General features: G+C 40.7%; 1 protein-coding gene across 1 annotated transcript; it reads right to left on the reverse strand.

Annotated features, from left to right (window-relative positions):
- Nucleotides 1–7,070: 7,070 nt before the first annotated feature.
- LOC121376005 (growth arrest and DNA damage-inducible protein GADD45 alpha-like) lies at nt 7,071–14,013 on the reverse strand. Its single transcript, XM_041503760.1, has 5 exons — nt 13,856–14,013; nt 11,514–11,742; nt 10,418–10,552; nt 8,652–8,803; nt 7,071–7,985 (listed from the first exon to the last, which is right to left on the reverse strand). Exons 1-4 carry the CDS (start codon nt 13,900–13,902, stop codon nt 8,696–8,698), a joined length of 519 nt encoding a protein of 172 aa, XP_041359694.1. The 5' UTR covers nt 13,903–14,013; the 3' UTR covers nt 7,071–7,985; nt 8,652–8,695.
- Nucleotides 14,014–18,849: the final 4,836 nt, after the last annotated feature.

Raw genomic sequence — 18,849 nt, forward strand, 5'->3', positions numbered from 1 at the left:
AACCGTAAATAAAATGTGTTGAGTGCGTCGTTAAATAAAACACTTCTTTCTTTCTGAGCGAAGAATATGAACAGCATTCTTTGGTGCCGGCAGACCTACATGTAATTGGGGGGGGGGGGGGGGGGAGACGTAGCCCAGTGGTAAAGCGCTCGCTTGATGCGCAGTTTGTTTGATCGATCCCTGTCATTTGGGCTATTTCTCGCTCCAGCCAGTGCACCACGACCGGTATATCAAAGGCCGCAGTATGTGCTATCCTGTTTATGGGAGGGTGCATATACAAGATCCCTTGCTGCTAATCGAAAAGAGTAGCTCATGAAGTGGCGACAGCGGGTTTCCTCTCTCAATATCTGTGTGATCCTTAACCATATGTCCGACGCCATATAACCGTAAATAAAATGTGTTGAGTGCGTCGTTAAATAAAACATTTTTTTTTTTTTTCCCCCTGTCAAGTATCTCACCAGTGGCACATGTGACGTTTAGTTAATGCAACATTCAAAGTTAGATGCACTTCGAACTTTGACCTGGTGAGATGGTATTTGATATACTGCTACCTGTATACCGAGCGACATATAGGCTCAACATGTCTATTTTGTTTACCGACACCACTAGAACACAATGATTTATTAATCATCAGCTATTGGATATCAAACATTTGGTACATATAGTCTTAGATAGGAAACCCGCTACATTTTTTCCATTAATAGCAAGGGGTCTTTTACATGCACCACCCCACACGGCATTTGATACACTAGTTATGATGCACTGGCTAGAACGAGAAACAGCCTAATGGGGTCCACTGACGGGGATCGATCCTAGACCGACCGCGCATCCAGCGAACGTTTTACCACTGGGCTACGTGACGCCCCTATCAAAAATTATAAAGATATTCGAGAAAAACGTGCTAACGTGACTCCTGAGACCTTTTTACCATGTATTTTCATCATTTTACCCTCACAATTAGTTGTAATCCATATAAAAATGTGTAGTCATGTGTTTGCAACCCAATATAGCTGTTTGGTAGTAATGGTAATATAAATATATAATGTTATGCACATTCAGGCATTTTCGTTTAATTTGGGCAACACCCACCTTGCCCCCTCCCCCCTCCCCCCTCCCCGCCACACACACATATACACACACACAAAATGGGAGCTCGTAAGTCTACGCTACCGACACATAGGCTGCGTTCAGCCAGACTTAGCAGAAAAACGTCCGCTAGACTGGCTTATGCGCTTCACGTTAAACCAAATGGCCACGTCGGGAACCAATCAAATAGTTCGAGAAACGTTAGCGAAACATCCGCTGGTTGAACTTAGGGATAGTCTCAACACGTAGACAGTATACATTATAAAAAAAAGGAGCAAGGAGACAACATGACGGTGGAAGATCCACGGCACAGGTTAATTGTTTTAGTATCACTGATACCAGTGGTGCACCCCGCAGCTGCCACATGGGCTCTCCCTACCGAGTAACAGCATGACATCTTTTTATACGCGTTTCCGCACAAACAGGATGAAGCATGCCGCGGCCTTTAATGAACCAGCAGTAGAGTTCTGAACGGTGTGTCTGGCTTAGTTACGTCACTGGGCGCTGTATTGGCACCGGGTTAGGAGGCGGGATATTATTACCCAGTGGTGGAGCACTCGCCTTGTTTGCGATGGGTTGTACAATCGATCTCATTCGAAATGATATCACACAAGCCTTTTTTTTAAATGCATAACCATACAAGAGGTTTTAAATATATAAAGTGTTTTCTTTAACGTCACCACTAGAGCAAATTGATTTATTACCAAAGGGTAATTCTGACATATAGTATTTGAAAGGAAACCCGTAACATTTTTTCATTAGTAGCAAGGGATTATTGCACCTTGTCACACAGTGCCGGTTTAAAGATCCGCGGGCCCTGAAGCACAAATAACAGTGGGTCTCCCTTCCCAGGGTATATATTTTGCAACCTTCTCGGGGAGAGTGAAAAAATGGCCTGTGGAAAATAAATGTACACATCACTGCGGTGCCTCTGAAACGCGGGGGTAGCACGTGCTACATGTGCTACTAGAATAAACCGGCTCTGTTCCCACTTATAGGACATCATATAGGCCTACCACGATAATTGATATATCAGTCATGGTGCACTGGTTAAAAAAGGGAAAACCTCCAAGCAGAGAATGGGATCACTGAGGTGATTCGATCCCGCGACAGAATCACTTCAGGCGAGCGCTCTATCGACTGAGCTGGATCATGTCCTCTATTAAACAAGATACTTTGCCACCATTCTGTAGGAGCAGTTTAAGTAGTGGCAAACGGTAGTAGTTTAAAATGTGGCAACAAATGAATCAGTTAGATAGATCTCTAAACAAACAAAACTAACAAACAAACAAAAAAACACAACCTTCAAGCAACATTTCTGCTTCTTTTTCTATAAATGTAAATGTGAAATACCTTGGCGGCCGCATTGAAAAACAAAACAAAATGGTGATTTAGCCAATTTTAAAAATATAGTACATTGCTGTTATGTATGAAAGGTCATCAAACTCCTACAAGAGTATATTACAGGGACAAGACTCATTTACAAAACAATTTTTTTTCTGGGTCTCCAAATATTTTCTGATCTGGATAATTTTGCCGGTGATCCCATCTTCCTCCCCCAACCCCTCCCGAAATAAATGTCTCAAGTAGACTTATCCAAAAAGCTCCAGGCAATAATTTTGTTGCTTTGTGTATCCTGCGAAGCCTTCTGTCATCATTTTGAATAAATACTGTGCGTTACCATTCCTAATGAGTGTGGGGAAACATCCGCTATTGTAATAGTCCATAACCACCAAGATCGTACGTCCCCCGGGCTTAGCATTTAAAATTCCCGCAGGAGGATGCAATTAAATTATATAAGCGTACGCCATTAATTGTATCTAGTTTGAGTTCATTATGATTAGTCACTCGATGAGTCTACGACAGGTAGCTAGCTCTGTGACGTCAATAGGGTCATACAGTTAATATTCTACGCACATGGGATATGTAATATTAATTTATATAACTGCTCGTTTGTTTCCGTAAACTGGATTCACCTCCCAGAATTCTTATTTCAGGCGCGTTTGTAAGACACTGTGCAGAGAGAGGGAGGAGACTATTATGAGGAGGGCAGTTTTTATGGATGTGGGTTGAGACATGCTAACACGGAAAGTATGTGGAAATTTTGCTTGGAGCAGAGGGGGGGGGGGGGGGTCGACTCGTGACCCCTACCTCTGCACACACGCCTGTATTTTGAGCATTCTAACAGCTACATCATTATAGTAAACAAAATTTAATCTAGATGGATCACATTTTCACAATTATTCACCCACTGGCATTAAGTTCGTATTTAACCTCTGACCACATGCCAGTTATATATTTCTACCAGCTATGCGCTTAAAATAACTAGGTCAAATAGCTATGCGTGTATATTTCAATTGTCTGAAAGCAAACGGATGTCTTTTTGTACAGTATTACTTAAAACAAAAGGCACGTTGTTTAATTGGCAACTACAATTATGAGAATGAAATTATGAATGTTTAATGACGCATTGATACCCAAGAACAAAACATACACCGGCTTTTGAGCGTCAAAAATGTCAATATATGAAAAGTATTTTTAAATATGGTCTATATTGAGTGTCTTAAAAATATGCCTGAAGCAAAATGTACCAATAATAGAATATTATTTTTGCACATAAATGAGTAACAAATATCAGTCAGTTTAATATACTTCTTTGACGTTTCTAGTTATTAACAAGACAACAAAAATAAGAACATAAAAAAGAAACCCGAAATAAGTGACTGCATTATTTATCGTATCTTAATGTACTGAGCTAAAGAATGTAACGGAGTAGTAAAGCGCACTACATATAAAAGCATGGAAAAAGCACAGCGCCCTGGCTAAGTGTATATTTTTATACATGTCCCGTTACCAATGTGACCGAAAAGGCCCCAGGCTGCGTGGACCTGACTATCGGCTGTTTATTCCCAGCAGAACGGGTCTAGCTATGTGACATTTTGACGGATGACATGTCCGCGGTTTAGGCGTCAATGTGCCCATTAATATGATGACCAGTGTGAAGTTTCCAGCGCTGGACATTAGAATGTGTTGCCAATGGCAATGTATTTAAGATGCAAACACCTTCTGTGTGCGGAATAACACATACTTTGTTGTTGCACCCATACAACGCCAGTTGTCGAATATATATATATTGCAGATATGCACGATGCTTGTTGTGGTTATAGTCCTGTTTTTGTTTATGCTTTCGCGTCCACACGCACGCAAATATTTTAAATGCTTGGGGGAGGGGTGTAGGTCGAACCTAGAGATGTTTGGGTCTTTTTGGTGTAAATGCATAAAGCCTATGAGACAAGGGGGCAGGGGAACAACTGCCAACCTAGTGCTGGAGTAAAACCTCAAATTCGGGGGAAATGTGCTAACCTGAGACTTTTTTTACCATGTATTTTCATCATTCTACCCTCAAAATTAGTTGTAATCCATGTAAAAATGCGAAATGATTCGTTTACAACCCTATATAGCTGTTTGGTAATAATGCGAATATGGATAAATGTTGTTATCCGGATTCGGGCATTTTCGTTTAATTCGGACAAAAGGCCCCCCCCCCCCCCCCCCACACACACACACACAATGGGAGCCCGTACGCCTATGTGTAAATGTGCCCTTTTGTCAAACTTGAGAAAAGTAAAAATATGTTTTGTTTAACGACACACCATTAGAGCACATTTATTAAACATCAGCTATTGTATGTCAAACATTTGGTAATTTTTACATATACGTGTGGTCTTAGAGAGGAAACCCGCAACATTTTTTTTCAGTGGTAGCATGGCATCTTTTATATGCACCATCACACAGCCAGGATAGTACATACCACGGTATTGATATACTAGCAGTGGTGCACTGGCTAGAACGAGAAACAGCCCAATGGGCCCACCGACGGGGATCGATGCTAGACCGACCGCGCATCAGCTGTGCGCTTTACGACTGGCTTAGAAACTGGAGAAGACCTTATAGTACTATACCCTAACTCTCCCCCCCCCCCCCCCCGCTCTCTCTCTCTCTCTCTCTCTCTCTCTCTCTCTCTCTCTCTCTCTCTCTCTCTCTCTCTCTCTCTCTCTCTCTCTCTCTCTCTCTCTCTCTCTCTCTGTCCTTTGGTATACCAGTCGTGGGGCATTGGATGGGACGATAAAAAACACAATCGTACACTGGGTCCACCAAGATGGTTCTATCCTACGACCGATCGCATCAAACGAGCGCTCTACCGGTAGAGCTAGAACTCGCCCCTTCAAATGAATATATCACTTTCATTTCAACTTATTGTTTGTGCTTATATCCAATTAAGGTTCAAGCGCGCTGTTCTGGGAACACACCTCAGCTATCTGAGCTGTCTGTCCAGGACAGTGGGTTATTTATTAGTGGTTAGTGAGGGAGAACAGGGTGTAGTGGTCTTACACCTACCCACTGAGTTGTTAAAGCTAGCTCTGGGTGTGTACCTACCAGCCATAAGTCCGATCGCTTAACCACGACACCACCGAGGCCGGTGAATATATCACGCAACAATTTCCATATGAATGGCAAGCAGTATGCAATCATTGTAAAACGTGCTGGGTGTGTATGTTTTGTTAGTGTTCTTTCCGTAACAACCAAAAATGACACTTCGTATTATTTTATATAAACATTTATCACCATTATGTTTCCTGGTCACAGATTGAAGTTTTAATAAATATATATAAAAAAACAACTCTAGGCGGATCTTTGTAGATAGGTTGAATTACATTATTTTGTTGCTATTATGTCAACCAGTATGCTTCCGCGAGTTTGACCTGTTAACTATAAATGCTTGGAAGAGATAAAAAGTAAATTCAAATCTTATTTACAGTTTAAAGCTGTAAACAAACTGAATGTATGCCACACGACATCTAAATATAGTTGAACCCCGTTGGCTCGAACCCCGTCGGTGGTCGAGAAAGTGTTCGACCCATCGGGTAGTTCGACCTAACCATTCGGTTTACATACATACACTCGGGACTTTGTTTTTGGTTCGAGCATTGCGGTGTGTTCGACCCTTCCGAGTTCGACCCAAACGAGATTCTACATTTTAAAGTTCACTAGTTTGTGTCCTGACATGTTATTTTGCAATTTATGTCTCCAGACGCAATTTGATGCCGCCAAGGAACAGATCAGAACAATTCCATGCAGTATTAGTGTACCCTATAATACGGAATTTTATTATCGGTAAGGCACCTTTATAATTATGCAATTTCCCATGGACAGGACAGTAGTGATAGTCCAATAATCGACTATAATCGAAAATATCGACTATAATCGAAAACTATTCGGTTTGGCTCCACCCTAGCCATGTGTAGGGTGCATACGACAAAAGGACTGTGCATGGTCCTTATAACTCAAATTATTCTTATGCTCATAATTCTAATCGATTGGGTAATCGAAAGTTGATCGGTTGGTACAAACTAATTATAACCGATTATCACTGGCCCCGGTAGTGTCGTGGTTAAGCCATCGGACTTAAGGGTTCACAGCCCGGTACCGGTTCCCACCATGGCGAATTTTAACGACTCAATGGGTAGGCGTAAGACCACTACACCCTCTTCTTTCTCACTAACCACAGTACTGGACAGACAGCCTAGATAGCAGAGGAATCTGTCCAGAACTGCGTGCTTGAACCTTAATTCGATACAAGCAAAAAAAAAAAAAAGAAGAAGTTTAAATGAAATAAAATAACCTATCATCAATTATGCAATTCCAACCGATTCCCAAGACTGCAAGACAGTACATAACACTGCTTTTGATTACCAGTCGTGTGGAAGTTATGGGGACGAGAGAAATCTCGACGGGTTCACAGAGTATGGGAACATAGGTGAACGCCCCGATACCAAGCTACATATTTTCCTTTTTCATAGCCGCCCATACGTACAACATGGCCGGACGGTCAGTGTTCAAAACTTTATTAGACCAAAACGACAGCAATTATAATCAACAAAATCATATCCTGTTATCTGCGACAAACAAAAATGACGTCAGTATAAATAATAATAATTATGTTTATTCACAAAGACTCAAACAACATGATACATTTCCTTCATAACGTTCTGGACAACCGATGCTTTTCTTTACAATGTGGAGCTATGTCAGTTGTTTGTTTTTGTTTGTGTTTTTGTGTTCAAGTGTAACGACACCCAAGATGTTATGACATTCAGTTCACCAACGAGTCGTATCATTTGAGTTGATAATGGTTACTGTATGGTCAATGCATCAAATTTCATCAATCCAAAGCAATAAACACAAATAGTCTAAATAAATAGTATAATATATCTTGTTTTGAACAAACAATACTGTTTACAACGATGATCAAAGTCCATGTGTGGTGTTGTTAAAATATGTTAAAAACTAAGCATAATATCGAAAAATATGTTCTTTTTAAAAATTGTAGCTATGAAACATTCCATAAAAAATGGGATTCCTTGACGACCCTTTTTATTTGAATAAAACTTAACAATACCACTCTTCTTACCAACATTGTCGTTATTCAAATGAACATGTCCTATTTTAAAGATACTCGTTAGCCGTTATATTTATATAGATATATATATATATATACACACACGTATATACAGTTCACAGATGTGTCGTGTTAACGAGCTGACAATGGTTGTTGTTGACTACAACCAGCGCTGGGTTGCTACCGTCGAGCACACACATTCTGCGGGATTGGCGTACAGCATAGGCCCAGCACACATCTCATCTCTATGTCTGTGTATTACTGTCCACCTCTGCTGGTGTTTTCTCCTCGCTGGTTTTGAGCCACACACTCACCACGCGGTGAGTGTTATCCCAGTCCGTCTGTCATCAACTATAACAGACGATTTTCGTCTTTTTTCAGCGATTTTTCACTGTGACATCACACAGCAGTGATCTGGCTAAATCAGGTTATGGGAATCCTTGATAGAAAAAAGAAAAAGAAAATTAAGAAAACATATAATATATGGTGTTATTTGAAATTTCATAACAAAATGGACAAAACTTACGAATCACAAGGTGGCAATATTTAAAACTATCTACCTATGATTCGTAAAAAAAAAGTCTTTGTTTATGTTAATAGTCACTAAACCTAATTCCTGAGGTACGTAGATTTTTGCATAGTTAAGTGCACTTTGAGCTATATATTACCAACGCATCTGAATTATTTAAATATAAATGTTGCAGGGTCTGAATGCCATGATTCTATATACTGAATTATGTTACTATGTAATTCAACAATGGGTTTCAAGGAAGAGAATGAACTGTTTATTGACCCCCCCCCCCCCAATCAAATTTTGAACCATGAGGCCACCATATGGACTATTCCTACAGAAACGTTGCAAGAGATCCTTTAAATACACGTTTCCATAGAGACAACAGTGCATACCATAGCCGTTTGTATGATAGTGGTTCAGACGGAGGTGGGGGGGGGAGGGTGGATCAAAAGGAAAACAATTTCTAAAGAGGGTGATCGATCCTGTGACCTATCGCACGTCAGGCGAGTGCTCTACCACTGAGCTACACCCCACTCCTATGGGTTTTATAACAAACACTACTAACGCCTGTGTACTGAATCTGCAATGTACCTGGTTTTGAATGAGGTGACTGTTCTCGTTTTGATGACGCGATTTCACTCCGGCAGCTCTATGACTGGCTTCGGGAAGACATCCCCGAGTAGGACGGTGTTGTAGTAGTCCGCTATGGCGTCGTCCTCCTCGCTCTTGTCAAGCTTGGGATACTGCAAGAAACAAAAACAATCAATCTTTAAACTCTGGAAAGTAAGTGTGAAGCTTCAAAGCTATGTTTAGTTCCTTGTTTGCTTATTTTCGTAGACTGTTTACACCGTAAAACAAGACCTGAACGCCTAGCATGCAAACAGGTAAAACCAACACCTGTTAATCAAATAAGGTAGGCACAGTGTCAGTGTCTGACCTGTAGTATGTTTTATACATGTACACGTCATCATAAGCATGAGAGTGTCTGAACTGAAGTATGTTTTATACATGTACACGTCAGCATAAGCATGAGAGTGTCTGAACTGAAGTATGTTTTATACATGTACACGTCAGCATAAGCATGAGAGTGTCTGACCTGTAGTATGTTTTATACATGTACACGTCATCATAAGCATGAGAGTGTCTGAACTGAAGTATGTTTTATACACGTACACGTCAGCATAAGCATGAGAGTGTCTGACCTGTAGTATGTTTTATACACGTACACGTCAGCATAAGCATGAGAGTGTCTGAACTGTAGTATGTTTTATACACGTACACGTCATCATAAGCATGAGAGTGTCTGAACTGAAGTATATTTTATACACGTACACGTCAGCATAAGCATGAGAGTAAACCATACTGAACTATACTTAGGGGCGGGACGTAGCCCAGTGGTAAAAGCGCTCGCGTGATGCATTGTGGGTCTGGGATCGATCCCCGTCGGTGAGCCCATTGCGCTATTTCTCGTTTCAATTACTCAATATGGTAATATCTTAAATGGCTCCCCACAATCTGAATTAGGGGAGCAGTGAATCACCGTCCTCAATGTGTGTTCTTGCGACGAGGTCCGAACATAGAAACTAACTTACAAATGTTCCTCAATACCTTTAAAGCCGCAGATTCTCTTTTATTTTTAACATTTTAGCATTTCAATCATATTACCCAGTTTACATTTTGGGTGTGTCAATTCTTAAATTTAAATTTTCTTATAATATCACATCACATTGGCACAAACAAAACCCAACATTTTATCCACAGTACAGTGACAGTATGCCGCGTTTTGAGCGCTTTTAACAACATTTTATCCACAGTACAGTGACAGTATGCCGCGTTTTGAGCGCTTTTAACAACATTTTATCCACAGTACAGTGACAGTATGCCACGTTTTGAGCGCTTTTAACAATATTTTAGAAAGGTGTTTGACAGCAACGTTATTTTAGTTAGATCCTGCCAAGAATATTGAATCTGAACGACAAAACCTCAACACATGTTCAAGAGTCGAAGCGGCACTTGGCAAAACAGTAGTTGATTCTGTGAATCTCTATATTACAGTGCCTTGTCGATATGAGAGTCACTCCCAGGCAGATCCTTTACTGGAAATTTCATCCCACTTTGCATCGCCATAAAGAGGACTGCCACTCCCACTTAGTTTACTAAATCGAAACTAGCAGTGGATAGAGCTCATTGGACTAAGTACCGGTGTCGTGACATGCACTCATGAATCACTGCCACAACAGTGATGATATCAGGTGTTGGCAAAAGATGAGCATATCCTGCCCCACCGATGACACCCGTCCTGAGGTACTGCCACCACACTGATATTGTCAATAAGTCCTGAATAAAATAATATTTACCTCAACGAGGACACAGCTGACATCAAAGCCTGCAGATGTTCGGGGAGGAGTCGGCGTGGCATTATCGTTATGGTCATAGGAAATGGCCGTTTCCTTCTCTTGTAAAATATTTGCCAGTGAACCGGAACTCGTTACCTGCAAAGGAGTAACGACCTTGTATTAAACTCCGAGGAAAACAGTGGTCAGTAAATAATTAAGAAATGTTATTGGTCATCTGTGTACAGTCACACACCTGTGAAAGGAACAAAATAACATGGGAACAATAATATTATGAATTGGACAGCACAAAATAACATTTGGGGAATTGTAGCAAAATAAAATGTTGGAATGACAACAATGTAACGTAGCAACAACAGAATAGTAAGGTGTTGGAAAAAAACATAAAATTTCAAGGACAGTGTTGATCAAATGTTCGTGCCATTCTGCTTCCAACTCAGTTGGACTGAAGCTAACCTAAGGCAATTTGTAATGCATTTTGTAACAAAACAGATTCGAATTGTTTTCGAATGTTCTTAGATATTCGACAAGAACATGTTAACCTTGGATGATGATTTAATGTCAATTTTGTAAAGAAGAATTGTCTGACAACTAAAAAAAACCCCAATCTACCCCACCTAAGTTTTAATCCTAATTGCAAAAGAAAAAAACCCACCACCATCAACAGAAGATTTAGGACATAGATATTCGAATTATTAACAAATATTCTCAGATATCTTAAGCAGGGTTCGATAAATCCACTTGCCTTCGGTCCCGGCTAGTGATTGTTTGGTCTGGCCTTGTGAAAATTATCAACTGTATTACCATGATACATAGAGCACTAGGTAAAACTTAGGGGGCAAGTGTTTTTCTCAAACATTTGTCAAACACCGTCGTAGAGCATATACATTCCAACATTGTTCTCGAATTTTCTCCGATGTGTTATTATAACAGAAACAAACTATTCAAGTTGGCAACTTTATGTCTTTAGGACATATGATAGAAATTCAAATTGTTCACAAATATTCTCAGATTAGTCTTGGGGCAAAAGAGATTCAACATCGTTCTCGAATTTTCTCCGATGTGTTAGTGTAACAGAAATAAAATATAAAATATTCACCTTAAGTAACTTGATGTCGTTCTCCCAACAGAAAGCCTCTATGAGGGTGTGCTTGATGTGCACTGTGACGTCATTGGCATTGCCGGCTTCTGGCAGAACGCACAGCATCACATTGTCTGCGCGGCACTTGAGGAGTTTTGCGCACTCGTACACCCCGCACGTCAGGCGATTCTCGGCCAGGGCCTGCCGCACGGACTCGCGGAGAAGCCAGCCCACCTTCAGGGGGGTTCTGCAAAAACAGACAACACAAGTGAAGACGTTAGAAATTTGAACAGGATAAATCGTGGACAGAAATACCCCTCTGTGATATTTCTGCAAAAACTAAAACAAGTAATAACGTCAGAAAATAAAATCGCTGGCTCTAATGGTGCTAGTATTACAATACCAACGGCCAGCAGAAAGTTGGCTAACTTTTTGCCGACACGACTTCTACGACTGTTCAGTTGCTTGTCTGAGCGCTCTTACAACTCGATTCTCGTCGTATAACCCATTAATTGTTAATCTGAGCGTAACCTTCGTAAGTCAGCCCAGATTGCCGAGGTGTGTGCTCAGGACAGCGTGCTTGAACCTTAATCACTGGATATAAGCACGAAAACAAGTTGAAATGAAATGAAAAACAAAATGTTTAAATGCCAGAAAGGATGGTTGGCGTATTGATTATTTGGAGAGCCTACTCGGTGACTGCGCCGTAGTTGTTGTTATTGACCACGTAGACATGTCACGCTGATCGGCCCACGTTGTCGCCGTCCGATCATAACCTTGGGCAAGTTCAGCCAGCAAACGTTTCGCTAACGTTCGCGAACTATTTGATTTGGTTCCCGATGTATCCATTTGGTTTAACGTGAAGCGTATAAACCAGTCTGGCGAACGTTTTCCTGCTCGGTGTGGATGAACTCGGCCCTGGTTTGCTTGGCAAACTACGCGATCATTGTAAATCAGGTTTTTCATAACTTGGTCATATATGTATGAGAGCTGGTGGCATTTAAGCGTACCGACAGGGGTCAGGGGCACAATTTACCCCTCCGGTGCTGGAGCAAATCCTCAAATTCGGGCAAAAACAATAGATATATTTAAAACAAAATGAACTGGCCTGGACATTTTTCATCAGGTCTTTCTATCATTATCATTCTACCCGCAATATTAGTTGTAATCAATGCACGTACTGATTCGTGTACAACTCTATATAGCTGTTTGGCAATAATGCAGATAGGAATAAATGTTGTTATCCACATTCGGGCATTTTCGTTTTAATTATTGCAAAAATCTGCCTCCCCCTCTACAAAAACGGGAGTCCATACGCCTGTGTCTGGTGAACGCATTTTCCTGCCTTTTAAATCTGTTAGGCACACATCCCATTGGTGCCTAATCCGTGGACGTATGTGTAGTTCATAATGCATAGAGTGATAACATATGCAGACGTATACGCACATGCCTACGGAGACGCATGAATGGAATCTGCTCAACTTATCCATACGGAATTCGGACAAAAGGAATTTGCGTCTCAACTAGAAAGCCGTTTACTCCATGCACACGCAATAGCAAATCCTATCTCTGTAGACGTAGTGCAACGTACGTCATCAGTCGCTATTTGGGGAAACCCTATGGGAAATAGTAGTCTGATGCAATCCATCGATTTTACGGAGAACCCAAATAAATTCATTTGTAGGATTTCAGTTAATGTTCATCTAGTATGGCGATTTAAATTTTTAAACTGCATTTTGCAGATATATGACCGCAAATTCCACGTAAGTTATCAAGTCTATCACTAGCATATCAGAAGCAATGCAAACAGCTGGATTAACCTGAAGCTGTTGTTATAAGCATTTACAAATAGTCTACACAAATAGGGGGGGGGGGGGGGGGGAGAGTTAAAGTTTTGTTTTGTTTAACCACACTACTAGAGCACATTGATTTATTATCCATTGGCTATTGGATGTCAAACATTTGATAATTTTGAGATACAGTCTTAAGAGTTGAAGTGTGTCTTGATTAACGACATCGCTTAGTGAACATCGATTTATTAAGCAACGGTTATTGGATGTCAAAACATTTTGAGATATAGTCTCAGTGAGAAAACCCGATACTTTTTTTCCATTAGTAGCAAGGGATTTTTATATGCACCATCCAACAGAAAAAAAAAAAATATATATATATATGCATCCACCAATTCTGCAACCTCTAAAAAGCATAGGTCTTGCATTTGACAAAAATTAAAATACATTTTTCCCCGATTTCTGAAATTCAGTTTTTAATTGGAGATACACATATTGATATATGCACAAAAAAAGTTATAAAACTTGCACGACTACGCAGTTGTGTGTTAAATAAATCAATTAGCTTACCTTTTGGTGTGGCACACGGACCCATCTGCTACGTCGGGAAAAGTCATGACTGCACAAAGACTATCCAAACAGAACAAAGAAACGTAGAAAGACTTTGAGCTTTAACAGAAAACAACCTATCTGAACAGCTGATGCAAAGCAACTGAACGATACGATCCAGGTCAAACTATTTCAGTCCTGTGGGCGTAGCTCGCACAGCCTGCTTCGTTCTGATTGGTCGATATGACCGAGGTTGCCGAGGTCGCTCTAGTAGGTGAGTGTCATAACGGGCGAACCTTCAGCATTGTCTTTGTGTGTTCCACACCTACCTTTGTGTACGCAGTTTACCGTGGGCCAGATGTCAGTAGTGTTAGCGGGGACTGAGTCTTACATATTGAATGTTCATTATCCTCCTTCATCACTGTATGCGTAGGTCGGCGGACTTTTTTGTTGTTGTTGTGTTGTTGTGTTGTTTGCGTGTTCGTCGTAGCGTGTTGAAAAGCTCGCAGTATATATACTGATACACCAAGTTCTATCTCGGTACAGCGGCTGTCACAAAGAAAGGTCATCTAAACCTACGCCAGCTGTAGTCCCTTGACAACATGTCCAAGCACGCTCATACAGGACTGTACCTAGCACAAAATACAATAAAAATAGAGCTTAAAATTTGCTTTGTGTAACGAAACCAGTGAGGTACGTTGATTTATTAATCGTCGTCTATTGGATGTCAAAACATGTTGGTAATTGTTTACATACATACATTGTTTATATAGTCTTAGAGACAAAACCCGCTTGTCCTGGACGGAGGAGCTGGCCAAGGCCGGCTCTTGTGCCCAGGACAGGCGTGCGCTACAACAGCTTGCTTTGAATGTGCACGTAAAGCCCTATGACCTGACCTGACCTAAACCCGCTACATTTTTTCATTAGTAGCAAGAGATCTTTTATACGCACCATCCCACAAACAGGATAGCACATTCCATGGCTTTTGATATACCAGTCGTGGTGCCCCGGCTGGAATGAGAAATAGTCCAATGGGCCCACTGACGGGGATCGATCCTGTGTGTTCGGTGTAGCATGTTAAAAAGCTCGCAGTATACTTGTACAGCAAGCTACATCTCGATACAACTGCATCACAAAGAAAGGTCGTCCACATCAACTGTACTTCCTTGACAACATGTTCAAGCATGCTCATACAGGACTACCTAGCAAAAAGGTAAATAAATAAGTCTGCTTTGTTTAACGACACCACTTGGGCACATTGATTTATTACTCATCGGCTATTGGATGTCAAACATTTTGGTAATTGTGTCACATAGTCTTAGAGAGAAAACCCGCTACATTTTTTTTCCATTTGCAACAATAGATCTTTTATATACACTGTCCCCACAGGCAGGACAGCACATATCATGACCATTAATATATCACTGATATAGTTGTTGGAACTATAAAAAAAAAATAAAAAAATCCACCAATGGGATTCGATCCTTTGAACGAACACCTCAGGCGAGTGCTCTAACGACTGGGCTAAATCCCGCCCCTCCGGTGCTTTAATGAAGACTCGCCCTTAAAAAATAAAATGTAATTAAACCTAATGTTTTAACACTGAACATTTCAGTAATAGAATAACTAGTGTTAATCAAACGAACTATAAAGTGTCCACGATAAATCCAGAAGAAATGAAAATGGCCTTTTATTGTTGTTGTTGTTGTTTGTTGTTTTTTTAGAAATGCTCATGCTCAATGTTGTAATTTACCTTCCAATTATTCGGCTCCTTCATCAGTTAGTTTGTTAACCTTGAGTTCAGCCTCTTTTGTTTTCAATTATATCGTTATAATTTTGTTCTATTAATAAAGTTTATAATGAAAACAAACCTCTGATTTCTTTTAGAATTTCTTCCTGATACCTAATTATTGTTCCATTTTCTGAACATATTCTAGATATTAGTTTGCTAAAATAATTTCTTGATTCCATGTTATAAACCTATTTTGATCGTGTTTCGCTCTTCCTCTATCCATTTTGCTCGTGATCGGATATAGTGGCCAGAGGTGGATCTAGGTGTGGGGGGGGGGGGGGGGGGGGGGCACGCGCTCCCCCTAAATTTTGCGACAGTTATAATTTTATTATATATTAATTTTCATTTTTTTTACAATCCCCTCCAAACCTCCCCCAAAATTCCATTGGCATTCCGCCAAATGTCATTGCCCCCACCCCTAAATGGAGTTTCTGGATCCGCCACTGGTGGCCTTTAAGTTTTCTTTTTGAAGTTCTATTCATTCATGTTTTTTTTTTAAATCTATATTATCTTTTTCCTCCACATTTTTAATATTGGTACATAGCTGAGTTTCTAAGTCATTATGTTTTTCTTCTTAAAAGTTATGTATGAAATTATAGTGCCTCTTAACTTTTCGCCAATGGGTATAGGCAACGAAGCATGCACAAATGCATATGTATACATACATCAAGTAGTAACGACAGTTATGCTGAATCGTCAAAAACACGCCTCGATGAAATATATTGTAATGATGCATGCAAAGTTTTATTATTTATTTAATGTTCCCATAAGACTATGTTCGATGTCGATGGATTGTGGGCTTTGATTCATAGCTGTGCATAAAATAGATATGAATAAAGTTTTTAAAGTTTGTTTTGTTTAACGACACCACTAGAGAACATTGATTCATTAATCATCGGCTGTTGAATGTCAAACATGTGGTAATTGTTGACATATGGTCTTAGAAAGAAAACCCTCCACATTTATTTCATTTCATTTCAACTTATATTCGTGCTTATAGCCAATTAAGGTTCAAGCACGCTGTCCTGGGCACACACCTCAGCTATTTCGGCTGTCCAGGACAGTGAGTTAGTTTTTGGTGGTTAGTGGTTAGTGAGAGAGAAGAGGGTCACTCTGGGTGGGAGCCGGTACTAGTTATGAATTCGAATAAACTATAATACAGTATGGTAACAGCACACGCACTCTCTCTCTCTCTCTCTCTCTCTCTCTCTCTCTCTCTCTCTCTCTCTCTCTCTCTCTCTCTCTCTCTCTCCCGTCGTCCCCCCCTCTCTCTCTCTCTCTCTCTCTCTCTCTCTCTCTCTCTCTCTCTCTCTCGCTCTCTCCCTCTCTCTCTCTCGCGCTTTCTCTCTCTCTCTCCCCCCTCCCCCCTCCCGTCCTCATTCCTCGTCTCTCTCTCTCTCTCTCTCTTCCTCTCTCTCTCTCGCGGCTCCCTCTCTCTCTCTCTCTCTCTCTCTCCTCGCTCTCTCTCTATCTCTTCTGTCTCTCTCTCTCTGTCTGTGTTTGTGTGTGTGTGTGTGTGTGTATGAAGCCAGGTGGTGTAACAGTCGAGTGCATGCTTGGATGAGTTGGCCAGTAATCCCTGCAACCAATACGCCATTAGGCACTGCACTTAAAAGTAATATTTTGATGCAGTGCACAGAGTACAGTATTTATTCACTGCACTGCACCAAATACCAGTGCATTCGGGTGTTTTTTTACACTACACTGTGGATGTTCTTTGTGTACTGTGAAGCTGCACAAGTTAATATGTTTATGCGTTGGGCTGCTTGTGTTAATTATTCCACGCAAAGCGATTTGCGAATTATATCAAAACGGGAACCCGGCCGTTCGTCCGTTCGTCCTATAGTGCTTTGCGGAATACTACATCAAAACCGTTCAAGATAACTTCACGAAATTTTGTACTCGTATTAATTTAGTGGCCTAATAGCGCGTTTTGTTTTGAGGGAAACTTTAAAAAATATATTTGTTATTATCATGAAAATATATATTCAGAAGGAAAAAAGTTTGCTTTGTTGTCATCGGCTATTGGATATCAAACATTTGGTAATTTTGACATATAGTGTTAGAGAGGAAACCCGCTACATTTTTTCATTAGTAGCAAGGGATCTTCTATTATGCACCATCCCACAGACCATGGTCTTTGATATACCAGTCGCACTGGATGGAACGAGAAATAACCCAATGGGATCACCGACGTGGATCGATCCCAAAGCGACCGAGCTTCAAGCGAGAGCTATATCACTGGCCCCTACATTTGGAATGACCAAATTCACTGTTTCTGGAGCAGTTCTAAAACCTCCCACGATAACTTCGTGAAACGTCTCATAATGCATTTTATTATAAGGCGGTTTCCATTTTCAATATTTGTCTTTTACCATTTAAACAAATAGTCAGAATGACAAACTTCACTTGTTATTAATGAAATAATGTTGCGGGGTTTCTAAGAATATACGTCAAACTTACCAAATGTTTGACATCCAATAACTGATTAATAAATTAATGTGCTCTAGTGCTCTGGTCCAACAAAACTTTAACATTTCGTTGCTTACCATAAAGGTAAAACTTTTGCAACATCCCGTATTTAATGTGAATTCATGGTAACCCAAACCACGAAAGCCATAATTGGATACAAACATTGTGACCAGGCCTGGCTCGTGCCAGAACGTGGCGCGTGGCAACCAAGTATCGTCTGCGACCATCTGTCGGTGGAACTGAGCAGACGGACAAAAGAATCCCGGGTCACAGCCAAAGTTGGGGCTCATTGAATACTAATGACCAGCCGACACGCTACCCATGGCGAATAACTTATACTGACTGTACCAATCCAACACATCTGTCTGTTCATACATACATACATACATACATACATACATGCTTGTGTTCAAACAAAGTAGATCTTTTAATAGTGCACGGGGCACGTTTTGTCAATACTTTTCTTAAGAACCACACATTCTACGTCCCTTCGGACTAATGTTTTAACAAATGAAAATTTGCTGGTGTGTGTGAACTGTCAACTTGTATACTGTTATACTGTATATCACCTGTCACTGGCGTCAGCAGCCCGTAGGTTCCAGAACAGTTATACGGCGACCGTGACAAACAGTACTGTCCCGTTACAAACAGCGCCCCCTCGCGGACAATACCGCCAGCTGTCGCATGCTTTTCACTTTTGGCTCTTTTTCATTGGAGGGTTCACCTTTTTCTGGAAACAGCAGCAACACCT

This window comes from Gigantopelta aegis, chromosome 6 (genome assembly GCF_016097555.1).
Source record: "Gigantopelta aegis isolate Gae_Host chromosome 6, Gae_host_genome, whole genome shotgun sequence".
NCBI classification, from domain to species: domain Eukaryota; kingdom Metazoa; phylum Mollusca; class Gastropoda; order Neomphalida; family Peltospiridae; genus Gigantopelta; species Gigantopelta aegis.

Excerpts from the sequence above, each read along its gene's own strand:
- LOC121376005 (XM_041503760.1), bottom strand. The coding sequence starts at position 13,902 with ATGACTTTTCCCGACGTAGCAGATGGGTCCGTGTGCCACACCAAAAG. Across the intron at positions 11,743-13,855 it reads TCCGTGTGCCACACCAAAAG|AACCCCCCTGAAGGTGGGCT; the intron begins GTAAGCTAATTG and ends CTGTTTTTGCAG. Across the intron at positions 10,553-11,513 it reads ACGACATCAAGTTACTTAAG|GTAACGAGTTCCGGTTCACT; the intron begins GTGAATATTTTA and ends ACTCCTTTGCAG.